Below are 16,940 nucleotides of genomic sequence, written 5' to 3' on the forward strand. Positions count from 1 at the left end.
TTTCTTTGAGTCTCTTGCAATGTAAACTGTGCCATATTTTCTGTCTCATTAATATTTAAATTTATGAAAGAAATGAATGGTTCTCTTCCTCCCTCTCTCCTTCCTTCTTTCCTTTCTTTTTCCCTTCTCATTTTGTTTTTTATGAGCACTAAATAAAGAAAACTGATAAGTTACATCTTTTCTTTATATTTTAATTAATGTATTTCTTCTTATATTCTTTTAAACCTTGATGTCTTTAGTATTTGAAAAGTACAATTCGGGAAACTTATTTACAGCTAGAAAAATATAGCATCTGCTAGGGTCAAAATGCAGGAAACTGCGTATTTATGAGATTTCAGCAGTCAACAAGGCAATGTTACACTGCTTATAGTTCATTTTCCTTTATTTTTCAATGATAAAAATGCCTATTTCTGAAGATCATATATTCACCAAGACAAAAGCAATGGCTTCCTTAGACCATGAGGTCACCCCACCCTTCTTGCTGCCTGTTGCTCTGTTAAACCAGCCACGAGTTCTATCATATGTTACTATGGGGTATTTTCTAAAGATGGAGACATAGAAGAAAAGATGAAAGTGGTCCAAGTACAGCTATCACCCCAATGGTCAGCCTTGCCAAAGTGCAGAAGTCCAGTCCTGAACCTAGAGAAAGGGGTAAAGGGTCACTGGAGAAACCGTTGTCGGATCACAGTGAGGTTTGTCAAGCTATCCAAAAGGCTAGATACTGGGAAATACTGGCAACTTTCCTTTAGTGGCTGTGGGCAGAGGACGGGGCTTTTCACGCTGATGCTTTTCAGAACTGAGTGGTTCAGAATTTCACCTCAGTACATGAAGCTTCCAGTTTTGGGGGTTGGTTTTCCCTCTTCAAGTGAGAGTTGCATTATGTCTCTGCAGCAGTCTGGGGCTGGCTTTTCCTGTTCAGGTGAGAGTTGCATTATGTCTCTGCAGCAGTCTGGGGCTGGCTTTTCCTGTTCAGGTGAGAGTTGCATTATGTCTCTGCAGCGGTGTTGCAGCCTGAACAACAGCCAAAAGCCTTAAAGTCTGAACAAAACAGGAACTCAGACGATCAACAGTTCCATCAAGGCTATGAAAAGAAATAAAGAAATGTACAAAAGCAGCTGGTATTAAGGTTGAAGTGACAGTGTTAGAAAAGATTCGAGTGAGAATTAAGTCTGTAAACTCCTCGTTCTGTACATATGAAAACATGAATTCTGGTCCAGCACCCGTATAAAAGCCTGGGCATGTAATCCCAGGATTTTTGGGGGGAGACAGAGGAAACTCTTGGCTTGCTAGCCAGTTGATGCAGTGACTAAGACCCTTTCTCAAAGCATGAAGTGAAGAGAGCATTGAGGAAGACGCATGATACATGTGCACTTCCATACACACACCACAGGTATGTGTGCCCCCCACATACCATGCATGTGTAGCCCCCATATGACTTGACTAATGGTGCATGTGCCCGCCCCACAAGACGTGTATGCACACTCCCCCACATGACGTGCATGCACATTCCCCCACATGACATGCATGCATAACTCCCCTACATTACTTGCATGTTCACTCTCCAACATGACATGCCTGTGAACTCCCCCACATGACATGCATGTGCACTCCCACAGATGACATGCATTTACACTCCCCCACATGTTGTGCATGCACGCTCACATACATGACATACATGTTTATTCACACAAATGACATGCATTTGAGTTCCTACATGATTTTACCAATGACACATGTACATCCCTCACTTGACATTCATGTGTGCCCTCCCCCATATAACATGCATGTGTACAGCCCCTATGACCCCATATTGCATGTGCACCCACATCACACAGGGCATGCATGTGTACTCACACACACATGACATCCATGTGCACCTCTTCGCCCCCCACATGAATTCTACCATAAAAAAGGTAAGTTTCTGTTGAGATTTTGAGCTGAAATCAGTGTGCCAGGTACGAAATTTCCCTGGAGAATGGAAATGGCAAAACAATCAGAAATTAACACATAATAACAATCAGAACAAGGGATATTTTCAGATTATGTGACATAGCCAGCCCCTTGCTAGTTGAGACCTGTATGTTCAGAGGCTCTGTTAGCAAGAAGGCTTTTTTAAAAGAAAAAAGAAAACAAAAATATCTAAAAAAATTTTTGAAAAAAATCACAAAGAGTACCATTTTAAATGAAGTAAAAAATACTTTATCTTTTGTTTTTTTAACTTCTCTGTTCACCTTGTTTAATCTAAAGGGCAGGGGAAGGCTTAATATGATGAAAGCTAATATCTGCAGTCTATCTGCAGTCTTCTGAGTGGAGCTCCTGGTGACATTTTGCTAGAAAAAGAATGCATTGTACCAGATGACCTTCATTTAGATAGTGACCCCTCACCTTGACCGGCTGCTTGCGTTTCCTTTCCTTCCTTCCGGTCTCTTGTCTTCATTTCCCTGCCTCTACTGACTCTCCGGGGTTAATTGAGACACTGACCTCTCTGTACCAGTGGTCACTCACGTAGTCCTGGAGCAATAGGATTCTGTATGCTCAGCAGTGACAGCCACCCAACCTAACAGCTCAGCAGGCAGGCTAGAACTGAGCCAGGGGCTGAAAGCCAGTGCCTTCATCATGCAATCCCTGGCAGCCCAGAGCACGGGAACAGAGCGAGTGTTTACAGCAGCCTTTCACTCTTCTGCCCAGAGTGACCCTGTAAAGCTTGGGTGGAGCAGATCGCTGTTTGGCTGCGGGGTTTCCTGACAACTACTGGAGCTTTTTGGTTGTCCCCAGGCCAGCCGTGTCTTAAGAACAAGCATTCACGATTGTAGAGTTCTCGATGATAATGCTATCTAAACAGCTGCTCACCTGACAGGGGAATGACTTCACAGCTGTAGCAAACCCTCGCATGTGAACCTCACTCTTCCCACATGATGCAGCATCAGCACCTTTAAGGGAATACTCTGGAATACTCCAGAATTTAATACACAGTATGTGAAGTAAGGGTACCTCCTTCCATCTCACAGACATACAGTTCCCCCTCCTCTCCCTCGTTGAGTGCAAGGGGAATGTTTACTTGGGAACACTCTTGATCTGCAGTCTTAAAGAACAGGCACATTACAAAGTCTGTAGCTGTGCTTTCTGCGGCTGTCAAACATTAGTTACTAAGTGGAATTCTTTGGATCTTCATCCTTAATTCTGCCTTTTTGTTCCTCAAGTTCTATTTATTCAGTCATATTGCTTTTGAAACTGGAAAAAGTAGCAGAGAACTCTATTCCTATAATTATAAATGCATTTAAAGATGACTTATAATCCTTTAAATTAAATAACAGACATGCAAGGAACATACCAGAAACATAAACCAAAACTGGTATCGTATTTTTATGGGATTGTTTCTTCAATGTCTCTACTACACGGCCTGAGAAGTGAGAAATGGTTAATCAGGTTTAATTCGGAAATGAGGCCTCTCAAAGCTTCTTCAGTTTTGTTGGATTCTGCTTCCTGGGATAACACAAATGTCCTCTGCCCTTCAGACTTTGATGAATGTGAGAGTGGAGACGCCTGCTGTGCCCAGCTCTGCATCAACTATTCAGGAGGCTACGAATGCGGCTGTCAGGAAGGCTTTCGGATCAGTTCGGACGGCTGTGGATGTGATGGTAAATTCCTGCTATCTCATGGATCTACTGATGTGATGTGCAACTGGGGGCCGGAGCTTGGAAGCGGTGCCTTTCACGCTAGAGAAATGTGGAGTTCTGTGTTGCATCGTGTGACAGCCGATGTGTCCTTTGGTGGCTCATATTTGGAAGAACCCGAGATTTCAGTCAGTGGAATGAAGACAGCAATAGGGTTAGGGAGTAAATTAAGGGAAGTTCACAACAATAAAGGTAAAGAACAAGATAAGCACTCCCCTGAAGGCAGCTGTAATTAGAGATGCTCCCAATTACTCTTTTGTCATTGTTGTTAGTTGGATTACTGTTTATTCCTTTTTTCCCTCCTCTACTACCGTTAGAGGATTTCTGGTTAGTATTGGATAGGAGAGATTCCTTCTTAGCTATCTTTTAGTCATCTCTTCGTTGTAGGAAATTTATTCATTCTTTTGCTTTCCTAACTAATAGTGTCTTCCTTCAGAAATCATATAAAGATCTGGAGTCTGGAGAGTGAGTATTGCGCTCTTTCTCTCCCTTCCTCTCTTTCCCTCTCTCTCTCCCTCCCTCTCATTTTTTCTCTCTCCCCCCCCTCTTGTGTATGTATGTGTGTGTATTTGTAAGTATGTGGATGCAGCCACTCATGTGGATACACGTGGAGACTACAGATTGATGTTGGTGTCTTTCTCAACTGCTTCTAGAGAACCTAATTATTATTATTATTATTATTATTATTATTATTATTATTAGAACCTAATTTTGAGACAGGGTCTTTTGCTGCACCTGAAGCTCAGCTTTTCTGCTAGATAGATTGGCAAATGAGATCCATCTGTACCAACCAACACTGAGGTTACAGGAGTTGGGGTAGGGGTTCTTCAACAAATGCAGTGAAAATTGGATATCCACCCGTAGAATAAAGAAAGTTAATCCGTATTTCTCTCCCTTTACAAAAATTGCTACAAAATGAACCAGACATCTTAGTGAGACACATGAAGCTTTGATCTACTAGAAAAAAAAATCTATGGAAAAAACACTTTGAGATAGAGGCATAAGAAAGAACTTTCTTCAGTTGATTCCAGTACCAAGAGAAAAATCCCAATAATTTATAAGTTAGATTTCAAGAACCTAAAAATGCTTCTACACAGCAAAGGAAACAATCACCAGAATGAAGAGACAATCTAAAGAGCAGAAAAATTATTTTTGTCATCCAACGTTACAGAGTGGATTAATAGCTACAATATAGAAAGAGCTGCAAAATTTAAAAACTAAGAAGCCCCTAATATATCCATTGCTAAATTTATCAATGAGCATAATAGTTTATTAGTGCTCAAAACAACGAATAAAAATGGCATAAATATTTGAAAAAAAATTCAACATGCTTCGCTGCCAAGGAAATGCACATTGAAAATACTTTTAACTTCCATCTCATCTAAGTCATGTGGCTGTTCTTAAAAACAGCAGAGAGGACATGGGGAAAGAAGAAATCTCATGCACTGTTGGAGAGAAGGCAAACTTGCATGGCCCTCTTGGGAGTCATGGAGGAAGACTCTCAAAACTCAGGAACTAGAACTGCCATATAATGGGGCTCCACCACTCTGTATAGGATGGAAGGGTGAGGTCACCCTTCCACATGATGCTTCCCATCCATAATTACTACTGCCCTGCTCATCATAACCAAGGCACAGAACCAGCCTACATGGCCATCAGCAGCAGAATAAATGCAGAAAATGTGGAACATGTACCCAACAGAATTTTATCCATCCCCAGAAAGATGAAATCAGATCATTTTTGAAAAAATTGTATACAACTAGGGGTCATTTATAATTAAGTGAAATAAACTAGATCCAGAAAGACAATAACCACATTTTTTTTCATATGCATAATCTAAACTTAAATCTGTTTGTTCCTTGAAAATAGAAAGGACACAGAAAGTGGGAAGAGAGAGAAGATAGGTGGGAGGCATTAGAGGTTGTAATGGAATTCCAGTGACATTAAAGTCAAAGGGCAGCAATAGGGGAGGAAGGGGTTAAAAGTAAGGACAAAGAGAGTAGGGGAGGGCAATGGGGGGAAGTAAGAAGGAGATTGAAACTGAATGTTATGTGTGTATAAGCATGCCATAGTATAATCAATTGCTCTCTATGTTTATATAGAGTTAATTTCAAAACAAAAATTACCTTAAATACATTACTGATTTTTTAATTTTGCAATTATTATTATTAAAAATGTATTTTCATTAAATCTATCCACCGTTCATAGCATTATGATCTATTCCAGCATCAAGTCAAATATATGACATTAATGTCACAAAGAACGTGGAGTTTCATTGCTTAAAGAGACAAATCCTGAATTCTGATGGTAGCCAGGCTTTAAACCACTACCAGCCAGCCCTTCAGTGTAGATCGGAGAAAAACACACTGTGCTATCTATATATCTAAACACAGCAGAACAGATTCATCATTTCCATCCAATTAACAGAGCCAACAAAAGCTGCGTTTTATGCACCATCTGCTCCGAAGAGGAGCGAGCCAAGATCTGATTGTATGACATGAAGGCGCACACTTGCGCATACCCATAGGGTAAGGTGTGCACCGTCTGAGGTGTAGCTGAAGTGTGGCTTCACTCTGGGACTCTCCGTGCATCTAACACACAGATTGGCTATGAACTCAGATTCAGTCATAAGTCTGATCACTACACGAGGACACACTAGTTAGTATTCTTCTGTGTCAAAAGTTCTCCGTGGACCCTGCGTGGAATTATGCAAAAATGTTCACTCACATACTTGAGCTGAGAAATTAGTACATTTTTGCAGAATAAGGCACAGCTTGGAACCAGCGAATTTAAGTTTTATGTTCTTCATCCAAGCTACACAAAGAAAGCTCAGAAAACATTAGTTTGTGTGGCCAGTCTTCGGTAAACTTGCAAATGAACGAAAGCAAGTCACTAGGTGGGTATGTGCGATACTGAGGGGCTGTACTTGCTTTCTGTGTGGCAGGATGCCTCTGCTAGTTAATAAAGGGCACATAATACCACAAAAGGGCAGGTGCTGGTTAACTCTACTCTCCCTAGATGTGGACGAGTGCCTGGATGTCAGTGTGGACTGTGACCAGCTGTGCATCAACGCTGTGGGGACATATGACTGCGCCTGTGAAGAAGGATACAGAATCGGAAGTGATGGAAGGACCTGTCTCTGTCAGTAGTCAAGGGATTTTCTGAGTCTTTCGTAAATTCCTTCCACTTCCTGCTCTTCAGAGTGCTGGAGAAGAACACTTCAGAACCCTGTCTCCCTCCTTCAGGTCTCTGTCTCTCTCTCTACCTTCTACCCTTCTCTCCCTCTCTTTCCCTCCTTCATTCTTTCTTCCCTTCCTTCTCTTTCCCTCTCATTCCTTCCCTCCTTCCTGACTCCCTTCATTCTTTTTCTTTTCCTCCCACTCCTCTTTCTTTCTGGCCTTATTTTATTTCCCTTCACTCTGTCTACTGTCACTGAACCCCATGCCAGCAGCATCTGGCTGCTGATACAACGGGTCTTTGAAAAGCCTACAGAGAGCTCTTTGCCCATCAGTCATCCCTGCGTAGCCGTCTCACTATTTGTCAATGTTTGGTCGCTTTTTCCTCCTTCTAGCCCCAGTGTTGAAAACCAGTGTCTTCTTCTCTGCTCTGAGCTCTAGATGATGAGCAGTTAGAGGAGGAAGAAGAGGTACTAGACATCCTGAGGTTTCCAGGACTTCTGGTTGAAAACTCACCTCGGCCATTCCCTTACCACGCTCCTTCTCCGGCTGCTTCATACGAAGATGAAGACGATGAAGAAGACCAGGAAGCAGAAGAAGAGTTCCAGGGTCTGACAGCCTTGCACAGAGTGGGTGAGTCAAGGATGGTTTCATTGTTTATGGCTCCTCATCATCCGATAACTCAGACACAGTACCCAAGCAATTTCATTATCAATAGTTAAGGTCATCAGATGTTGAGATGGGAGATTGAGTAGAAAAATGGGTCCAAAACCTTTGCTTTTGTAGAACTTCCTATAACTTTATCATCTCTTGATTTCCATTTTTATACAATAAAGAGAAGATATGAAAGTACTTGTGGAAATTAGTACGAAGTGAAGGAGTGTGATGATGGCTCAGTGAGCAAATGCTTGCTACCATGAACAGCCTTCTGAGTTCAACATCTGGGACCCACATAGAATGGTGACCCCCTGCCAACAGCTGTGCCCTGACCACACCACATGTGCAGTGCCATTTGTACACATATATGCACATGCACCTAATAAAAAACAAACAAACAAATGGAAAATAGAAACTGGCAGTAAAACATTTGTATTATAGTTCATTTATAAGACTATCAATGCTTCTGCATAAAAGTGAACTATCTAAATGTTCCCTTATTAAATTTCTGGTGTTTTGGCTACTCGATATCAAAGTAAATGTAGTTGCGAACAGCACATGTAGGCAAAATGAAATCATTTGACCAAGGTTTGAAAAGAGAGAGTTCCAGTTACACCTCTTCTGTCTTTCCTTCGATCATTAGCCGGTCATGAGATGGGCCATGCAGTCCCACAGACAGCTGTCAAGAAAGCCAGGCAGGTGCAGTGCTCAGAAGCACAGCTGTGATGAGAATGCACAAAGTGGAAGCCAGCACCGCCCAGAGTAGCAAGGCCCCGCATCCACCCATCCCCCCCACACCAAGATGAGGACGAAACATGAGCCCAAACAACTGCATAAAAGAATACCTCTGAACGTACTCATATCAGGAAAATCTCCATCAAGAAGAGAAGGAAGATGTGAACAGATTGCCTCTCAGTAAGGAACAGAACATTATACACAGAGCGGGGAGGAATGTCACAAGCGTTTGTACTGATAGAGGAAACCTGACTGCAAAAGCACTTACTGTACAATTCCGTTTATAAAACGTTCAGAAAAACATGTGTGGTGTCAGAGACTATGGTAGTATTTTATTTATGAGCCCTAATAGCATTGACATTTTAGGTAAGAGGTAAATATGTTGTACCGTGATCTGAGAGTGTGGGCTGCTGGTGGGTAGATTTGAGATGTGTGCATCCTTACACATGAGAGTAAGTTTCAATAACATATGCATAGAAAAGTCTAGAAAGGGAAGCATAACAAGCCTGAACTCTCTGTCCCTTCTGTGCCCTAGAATCAGTCATAGGCCTGGTTTGTTTCTTCCCCATAGCCCTTTTAAAAAGGAACAATAATCTAATATTATAACTTGCCAAAATAAGATCTGGTCTGTGTTACGAGCTATCTCTTTGCAAAGGTCCTTTTCTGGATTTTTTTTGGGAAAGATATCTGATGTGACTACCTTTGAGGATTTAAGTATTTTACTTTATTTTTGGTTACACGTATAGCTAGGAGTCAACTAAGATGGTTTCCCATGACAGTCTGTTTAGATGGCACCTTTGGCCTGGACTGCAGCTTGAGCTGTGACAACTGCCTGAATGGAGGTAAATGCCAACAAGGAAAGAGTGGGTGCTTCTGCCCTGAAGGCTGGACTGGCATTCTTTGCAATGAAAGCAACACCCTAACAACTAGTGTGAACCAGTCAGTTCCTTTAGGTGAGTTCTTCTCAAAAAAAGCAGCCTAAAATATACCAATTGACTATCAATATATTTGCTTTAAAGAATGATAGGGAATAGTGGCATTTGTAAACTGAATATATGACAGAAAGGAAATGTTGTATATTTCCAGTGGAATGTAATGTTCCTAATTCTGCTAACCCACAAAACAGAAATTAATAAAGGCTCCTAACAAGGTTGATCTTATAAAAAAAAAAAAAAAACCCTGGACTCTAATAAATCACCAAGACCTGGCCAGTTTTTTCCAATGGAAAACCAGGATGCTTTGTATTACAAAGTACAGTGAGTTTGCTTAAAATTTTCAAAAATGAAATTGTTTAACTGGGCTTGCTTCTGTTCTTTTACCTCTCTTCCCCCTTTTAAAAATCACATTAACATAACCAATGGTGATAGTTTCATCTTTTTATATAAATCTCTCAAGAGAAACTATCAAAAATTTAAATACCATGCTATCCAAATATCATTTCATTTGTGTTTTAAATGAAGACAGCTTTTAGGAGTTGAAACTTCCACATGATAAAATAAAATACATTGAGTGTTTTCTCTTTTTAACTTGCTCATATACTTAAAAATATGTGTCTTCATGATTATCTAGAAGATGGTATGAGCAGATTTTTCTTTTTAGCTCACTGCACGCAAGAGAAAAAGAGCAAAGATATGTTCTACTACATATCACAGACACAGGACTCAGGTCCTGACACAGTGACATCTTTTGGCCAGGATCACTTATTCAGGTCTTCAGGCTGTTCCCCAAGAATTCCTGTGATCATGTTCTCCGCTGCTCTTAACCTATTAAGGAGCCCACTGTCTTTATGCAGTTTATGTATGTATGTATGTTTTATGTATGTATGTATGTGTGTGTGTGTTTATATGTATACTTAGTCACTTGGAACCTTCCACAATTAGGTTCTCATAAACCCCTCTTTTTTTTAATCTTTACCATAGTTTTTGCCCAGTTGACTACTTCTAGAAAGGTAAACTACTGACTACTTAATATTCTGCATGTTCTAATTCTGTGGCTGTTGCTCCACAGAGCAAGTGAATCTCTGAAGATTCATTTCTGTCATGTAAAGCTTCAGGTGGTGTCCTCGGCAAGCTTTGGTCTTTCTAGTGGATGTCAAGCCTCTCTTACTGTACTTACCTTTCTTGAGGAGTATTCTTCTTGGTCAGGCACAACTCATTCTTATTTATTGTAAGTTACTCTACATTGAAATGCCAACCACATTAGTACAGATAGAACAAATCTTGGTAGGGACCCTCAATTATATTAACCCATATGATCACATATTCCATAGTATAAAGTGTATATAATGTCATCATATTATTGTTACAATATAAAGAGTTTTTTAGCATGCAGTCCATTGATATGCATGTGTGGCTTGAACACATGGTCCTTGACATGGTAGCATGAGGAACAAAACTAGACAATCTACCTCTGAAGCATCAGAGGAAAGCATCACTGATACGAATCCCACACTGAGAGATCGAAGGGATCAAGGTGATAAAAGGGCAAGAAGTCCACATCGTCATTCCTGGAAAACCTTGCAGATGTCTGAGTGTTCACCAGTGCCTTTCTGGGAGTCTGTTTCAGAAAACACAGTCTGAGAATAAAGACAGAACAACCCAAACCAACTCAGAGCTTTCGACTAAATTCTTCAATCCAAAGGGAGTGTTGATAATCTTTAAAATCCATATAAATTACATATTTAAAAGATGACAGACTTTTAAAATGCAACCCAGGAAATTAAAAATAAAATTGAGTAGCAATCAGGAAAGTGGGGCTCCCAGCCCTGACCCCAACCCTCCCCATTGAGTAGATAACTATCCCAGTATCTTTGTTGGTCTTCTGAGACAGAATCTACTCAAACTTCTCAGGAATCTGTTCAGTAAATTACAAGGAAATTATTTAAGTATCACAGTGATAGACATACTATTACCCAGCTACTATGGAAGCCACTTAGAATTCTTTATCTTTGTTTTTAAAAAACTTTCTCTTCTATAGATGTTGGGAGAATTCAAAGTTACATTACTTGTTAATTTAGAGGTTTTCTTCGCCTTTGACTCTCTCTTTATTGTCTATCTCCATATAAGTAGAATGACAACTGTGGGCCTGCGTGGATTGCAGGTACACATTGTGCAGGTCTGTGTCCACACCAGAAGTCAACCTCCAGTGTCGTTCCTCAGGATGCTGAGCACCTTGGTTTCTCTTTCAGTTTGGTTTTTAGAAAGCATCTCACTACGCAGATCTAGCTGACATGGAACTCATGACATAGACCAGGTTGGCTTCAAACACACAAAAATCTGCTTCTGATCAATGAGCTCAGGTCCTCACATTTTTACCACAAGCACTTCACCTGTGGAGTTATTGTCTTCCACTATGACTTCCTAAATAAATGTATTATAATATATAATATTATATGTATATATACATATATACATATATATATATATATATATATATATATATATAATTAAAAGCCAGAGAAGTGGATGACTACAAAGGCAATGTCTCCCAGATGCAGCAAGGCAGCGGCACATATGAACTCATAGCCATTGAGACAACATGTATAAGACCTATGCCAGCTCAAGCCTCACATAATCCCAGCATGGAAAGAAGTGGTCATGAAGTCCCACCCCTAGCTGAGGAGCCATTAGCAATTGATAACTGCTGGGAGAATCAGTTTTCTGTAAGAGTGTGGCCCCTAAAAGATCTACCACAATCCAGTGGAAGAGCCCACATCCAAGAGCATCACAAATTAGACTTGATGTGTGTAAAAAAAGGAAAAAGAAGATACAAAGTTGGTTATGAAGGGAAGTTAGCTGAATTTTGGAAGAGTAGCAGGAGATGGTGTGAGTGTGATTAAAATACATTGTAAGAAAGTCTCAGGTACTATTAAAAAGATTTATTTTTTAAAGTTCCATACATTTATACAATGTATATTGAGCACATCTGCCCACCACTATTTCACTCCAGCCCCCTAGAGCACCAAACCTTCTCCTCCCCCCAAGTTCACGTCTTACTAAGGATACATGTAGTGCTGTCCGTATGTGCATGTGGTCATCTGCTGGGACACGAATGCTTGCCATTGGCCAACTCCCCAGAGGACAGTGACTGTCTTTCCCTCAACCCATCAACTATCTATAGCTCCTCAGATAGGGGTAGAAACTCAGGATTTGTGTTTTATAAACAAAGGTTGTAGCAATTTCGGAATGTGAGCTAATATTTCCTTCTTTTCCATACCTTGAAGGATGCCCAAAGGGGTTCTTTGGGAAGAACTGCAAAAGAAAATGTCACTGTGCCAACAACGGCCATTGCCACAGGGTGTATGGTGCCTGCGTATGTGACCTAGGGCGCTATGGAAGATTCTGTCATCTCAGTAAGTCGCAGCTGTGATTTGCCCCTGGGTGAAGCACAGTGGCTTAGAATAGTGTGGGGACAGATCAGACAAAACCTAGTTCGTCTACTCATAGAGGCAAAGATTTTATTATGTTCTTTGGGCTCTTTAAATTACAGAATCTAGATTTTTATGAATAAAAAATATTTCCAAATTTTAAATTTTTCTATCTCCTGATTTTCTTAGTTATCAAGCAAGGATTGTTGGATATTAATTAAATACCTGTCACGTTGTAGGCACTGATTGTGAGGGGCCTAGATCATGTCTCTGTGTCTAGCACAAAGCACTAGAACATTAAAATTCAGAACAGCTCTTCTGCTTGCGTTACACTGACCATGCACAAACGATGCCCCAAATATCTGAGTCTGTAAGCTCAGCTGTAACTTCTACAGTTTCTCCATGGAGTGACATGGAAGGGCTTTTCTCCAACACTGAAGCTAAAATCCATGAATCAGAAGTGAGTGCAGCCCTCCCTAAAGTGACCTCAGCTCTTCCTGCTCCTTGTCCTATGGTCCTTCCCTCATCTTGCTATTGAGCAACTCTGTCCTCCAAAGATTTCTCCTAATGAATGTTGGTGTCTTGGTCTAGTTAGCTTGCTATGACTGAATACCATAAAATGGATAGATCATAAAATTTGTATTTAATTCTATAGTCTGGGAAATCTGCATAAGGTCCCTTCTGAAAGGTGACTTTTTGGTTCCTAGATAGTTCCTGGCAGTGCATCCTCCTTTTGGGAAGACAAGCAAATATTCTCTCAGACTTTATTACTAAAGCACTAATCTCACAATAAACACCCTTCGTCCCTACCTAACAATGTTCCTAAAATCCAACCTCCAAATAGCATTCTTCAAGGGGCATAAGATTCTACCATAACCATTTAAAGAGGACAGTACCATTCACACTGCTGTTATCAAGGTACCATTACCTTCTATAATTTATAATTTATTTTTAATTTAATATCAATAGAACTTACATACTTAAGAGAAGGAATGTCTCTGGGAAAAAACATAGTAAATTGTGAATAAGCCAATAAGAGATCGAGTGAAAGCATCAAAGTAAATTGATAGTGGGCCATGAGCAAAAAGATTAGGCTTAGGTAAATAAAGGAGAGAATAGAGAGAGCCATCAATAACTGAAAAGCAGAGGTACAGAGGGTACATTCTAGACTATCTTTCATCTCCTAAGGCATGCCTAGAGAAGAAAATCTGGCTGGAAATAAAGGTCGTACCATTTCTGTTATTGGTCTTGAATTGTAGCAAGATATATCCAATATGAAATAATAACCTTTGAATATCTTATATGTTAATACCAAATGTTTGAGCACAAAACTTAAATCAATACATCTTGTCAAAAAGTTTAGGAAGCTCACTTTTCAGTAACAAAATTGGCATTCTTGGGATTTGAATAACAGGGATAACAGGCTCACTTGCCAACTGTAAGGAGTAAAGACTTAAGAGAATACCAGTAAACAAGATGTGGTGGTGGGAGTCTTAGGGGGTGCTGCTGCTGCTGGTGGTGGTGATAGTGATGGTGATGATGGTGGTGACTGTGGTGATGATGGGGTTGTTATTGGTGGTGGTGGTAGTGATGGTGATGATGGTGGTAACAGTGGTGATGGAGGGGTTGTTGTTGTTGGTGGTGGTGGTAGTGATGGTGATGATGGTGGTGGTAGTGATGGTGATGATGGTGGTAACAGTGGTGATGATGGGGTTGCTGCTGGTGGTGGTGGTAGTGATGGTGATGATGGTGGTAACTGTGGTGATGATGGGGTGGTTGTTGGTGGTAGTGGTAGTGATGGTGATGATGGTGGTAACTGTAGTGATGGTGGGGTTGTTGTTGGTGGTGGTGATGGTAGTGGTGGTGATGATGGTGGTAACTGTGGTGATGATGAGGTTGTTGTTGTTGGTGGTGGTAGTGATGGTGATGATGGTGGTAATTGTAGTGATGGTGGGGTTGTTGGTGGTGGTGGTGATGGTAGTGGTAGTGATGGTGATGATGGTGGTAATTGTAGTGATGGTGGGGTTGTTGTTGGTGGTGGTGATGGTAGTGGTAGTGATGGTGATGATGGTGGTAACTATAGTGATGATGGGGTTGTTGTTGCTGGTGGTGGTGGTAGTGATGGTGATGATGGTGGTAACTGTGGTGATGGAGGGGTTGTTGTTGGTGGTGGTGGTAGTGATGGTGATGATGGTGGTGACTGTGGTGATGGAGGGGTTGTTGGTGGTGGTAGTGATGGTGATGATGGTGGTGACTGTGGTGATGGAGGGGTTGTTGTTGGTGGTGTGGTAGTGATGGTGACAATGGTGGTAACTATAGTGATGGAGGGGTTGTTATTGGTGGTGTGGTAGTGATGGTGATGATGGTGGTGACTGTGGTGATGGAGGGGTTGTTGTTGGTGGTGGTGGTAGTGATGGTGATGATGGTGGTAACTGTGGTGATGGAGGGGTTGTTGGTGGTGGTGTGGTAGTGATGGTGATGATGGTGGTGACTGTGGTGATGGAGGGGTTGTTGTTGTTGGTGGTGGTGGTAGTGATGGTGATGATGGTGGTAACTGTGGTGATGGAGGGGTTGTTGTTGTTGGTGGTGGTGTGGTAGTGATGGTGATGATGGTGGTGACTGTGGTGATGAGGTGGTTGCTGCTGGTGGCGGTGGCTGTAGAAGTGTTGGTGGTGGTAATGGTGAGGTGGTAGTAGTGATGATTAACATTTTAAATGCCACAATCTTTAGGAAGACTGCACACATCCTAGTTCTTCTGGATTTACTTGTGAATGTCACTTGACTAGCCCCAAGGACCTCAAATCCTACAACATTATTTTTCTAACCACACCAAGTGCCACAAACTGAGTATCTCAAAGCAGAAACCCATTGTCTGAGAGTTCTGGAAGCTGGGAGCCCAATTTCAAGGTGTCAGCAGTTTTCTGGTCCATCTGATGATATTACAGAGGGATCTGTTCAGGCCTCTTCCTGCCATAGGAAATTCCTTCTATGGCATTATACTGTAGTAGAAAGGGCGGGCCATGTCCCACCACCCGGCTAGCTTAGCCCCTGAAATAATCACACAGAAATTGTATTAATTAAATTACTGCCTAGCCTATTATTTCTAGCCACTTATTGGCTAACTCTCACATCTTGATCTAACCCAATTCTAATAATCTATATAGCACCATGAGGTCATGGCTTACCGAGAAACTCAGGCAGGAGCTTCATGGCATCTGCCTGACTCTGCTCTTCTTCCCAGAATTCTGTTCTGTCTTCCATGCCTACCTGAGTTCCGCCCTATCAACTAGGCCAAGGCAGTTTCTTTAATAACCAATGAAAGGAACACAAATACAGAAGGACCTCCTACACCATCATACTGCCCTTCTCTGGTGCTTTCACTACGTGCAGGTCTCTGGCAAACCCTTCAGTCTGTAAGCTTATTATGTGTGTTGAATTAGAATTTCATTTATCCCAGTACAACCTTGTCTTAAAACATTATATCCTTAATGTATTCAGAAGTAAAGTCACATTTTTAGGTCCTGAAAATCAGGACTTTAATATTCAAATGCTGGGTGTTCTATCTCGATGCCTAACAAACCCTGAGAGATACTGGCTTTCCACTTTTTCTTTATCCAAACTCATTACCAAGTATGTATTCTGGAATAAGCAGAAGAACCTAGATTGAAGCAGACCCCAGTCTTGGTGAGGCTGATGCTGTCTATGGAACTTGGTGGTCATGAAAACGATCACTTGTTACCAGAACTGGACCCAATTATTGAAGCATCCACATGGCTCTGTTGATTGTCTGCCTTTAAAGATATTTGTACTTTCCCTGGCAACCAGAGTGGGATTCCTTAGGAGTCATCATAACCACCACATTGAATGAACTCCATTAATGTCACTTCCGGTCCCCCGGGGAAGCAGCGCAATTCATTGCATTTTTTGCAGCAAAGCCTGTAAGGGCACACCAAACAATTACTTTGATCCCAGGAGAACCTTAAAACAGATTTCATTTGAGAAGTTTCTTGAACATTAATAACCGGGAAACAAAATAATTGTCAGAGATCTGTTTAGGAAAGGGAATTGCGCTGTTCTAAGAACTCAGCAGAAGCAATTGGAAAGAAGAAGAGAGAGAATGCATGAACTATGGGATGCTGTCCTAAACACAAGGGCAGGATGTTTTCAAGTTAGAATTTCAGTCCTGATCGCATCATCTCTAAAACTCAATGGCCTGGGGAAAACAAAGAAGACAGGGCAAGCAGCACTTGCCACAGAAGTGGTCAAGATAATATCGCTGTCACAATGGAAGCTTTGTGTAATCTGTGAGATGTAAAATTATTTCTGATTGCC

General features: G+C 41.2%; 1 protein-coding gene across 5 annotated transcripts in view; it reads left to right on the forward strand.

The window, feature by feature from the left end:
* Positions 1 to 16,940, forward strand: part of LOC142836509 (EGF-like and EMI domain-containing protein 1) — a 626,698-nt gene that overhangs the window by 505,749 nt on the left and 104,009 nt on the right. For 4 of the 5 annotated variants that reach the window (XM_075950806.1, XM_075950805.1, XM_075950807.1 and 1 more), the window contains exons 10-13: positions 3,516 to 3,638; positions 6,693 to 6,815; positions 7,292 to 7,483; positions 9,022 to 9,195. In XM_075950806.1, the coding sequence (XP_075806921.1) occupies positions 3,516 to 3,638; positions 6,693 to 6,815; positions 7,292 to 7,483; positions 9,022 to 9,195 (612 nt within the window). Of the gene's footprint in view, positions 1 to 3,515; positions 3,639 to 6,692; positions 6,816 to 7,291; positions 7,484 to 9,021; positions 9,196 to 12,464; positions 12,594 to 16,940 lie in introns of all 5 variants that reach the window. The other variant, XM_075950804.1, reaches the window with a different exon arrangement.

This window comes from Microtus pennsylvanicus, chromosome 16 (assembly GCF_037038515.1).
Source record: "Microtus pennsylvanicus isolate mMicPen1 chromosome 16, mMicPen1.hap1, whole genome shotgun sequence".
NCBI classification, from domain to species: domain Eukaryota; kingdom Metazoa; phylum Chordata; class Mammalia; order Rodentia; family Cricetidae; genus Microtus; species Microtus pennsylvanicus.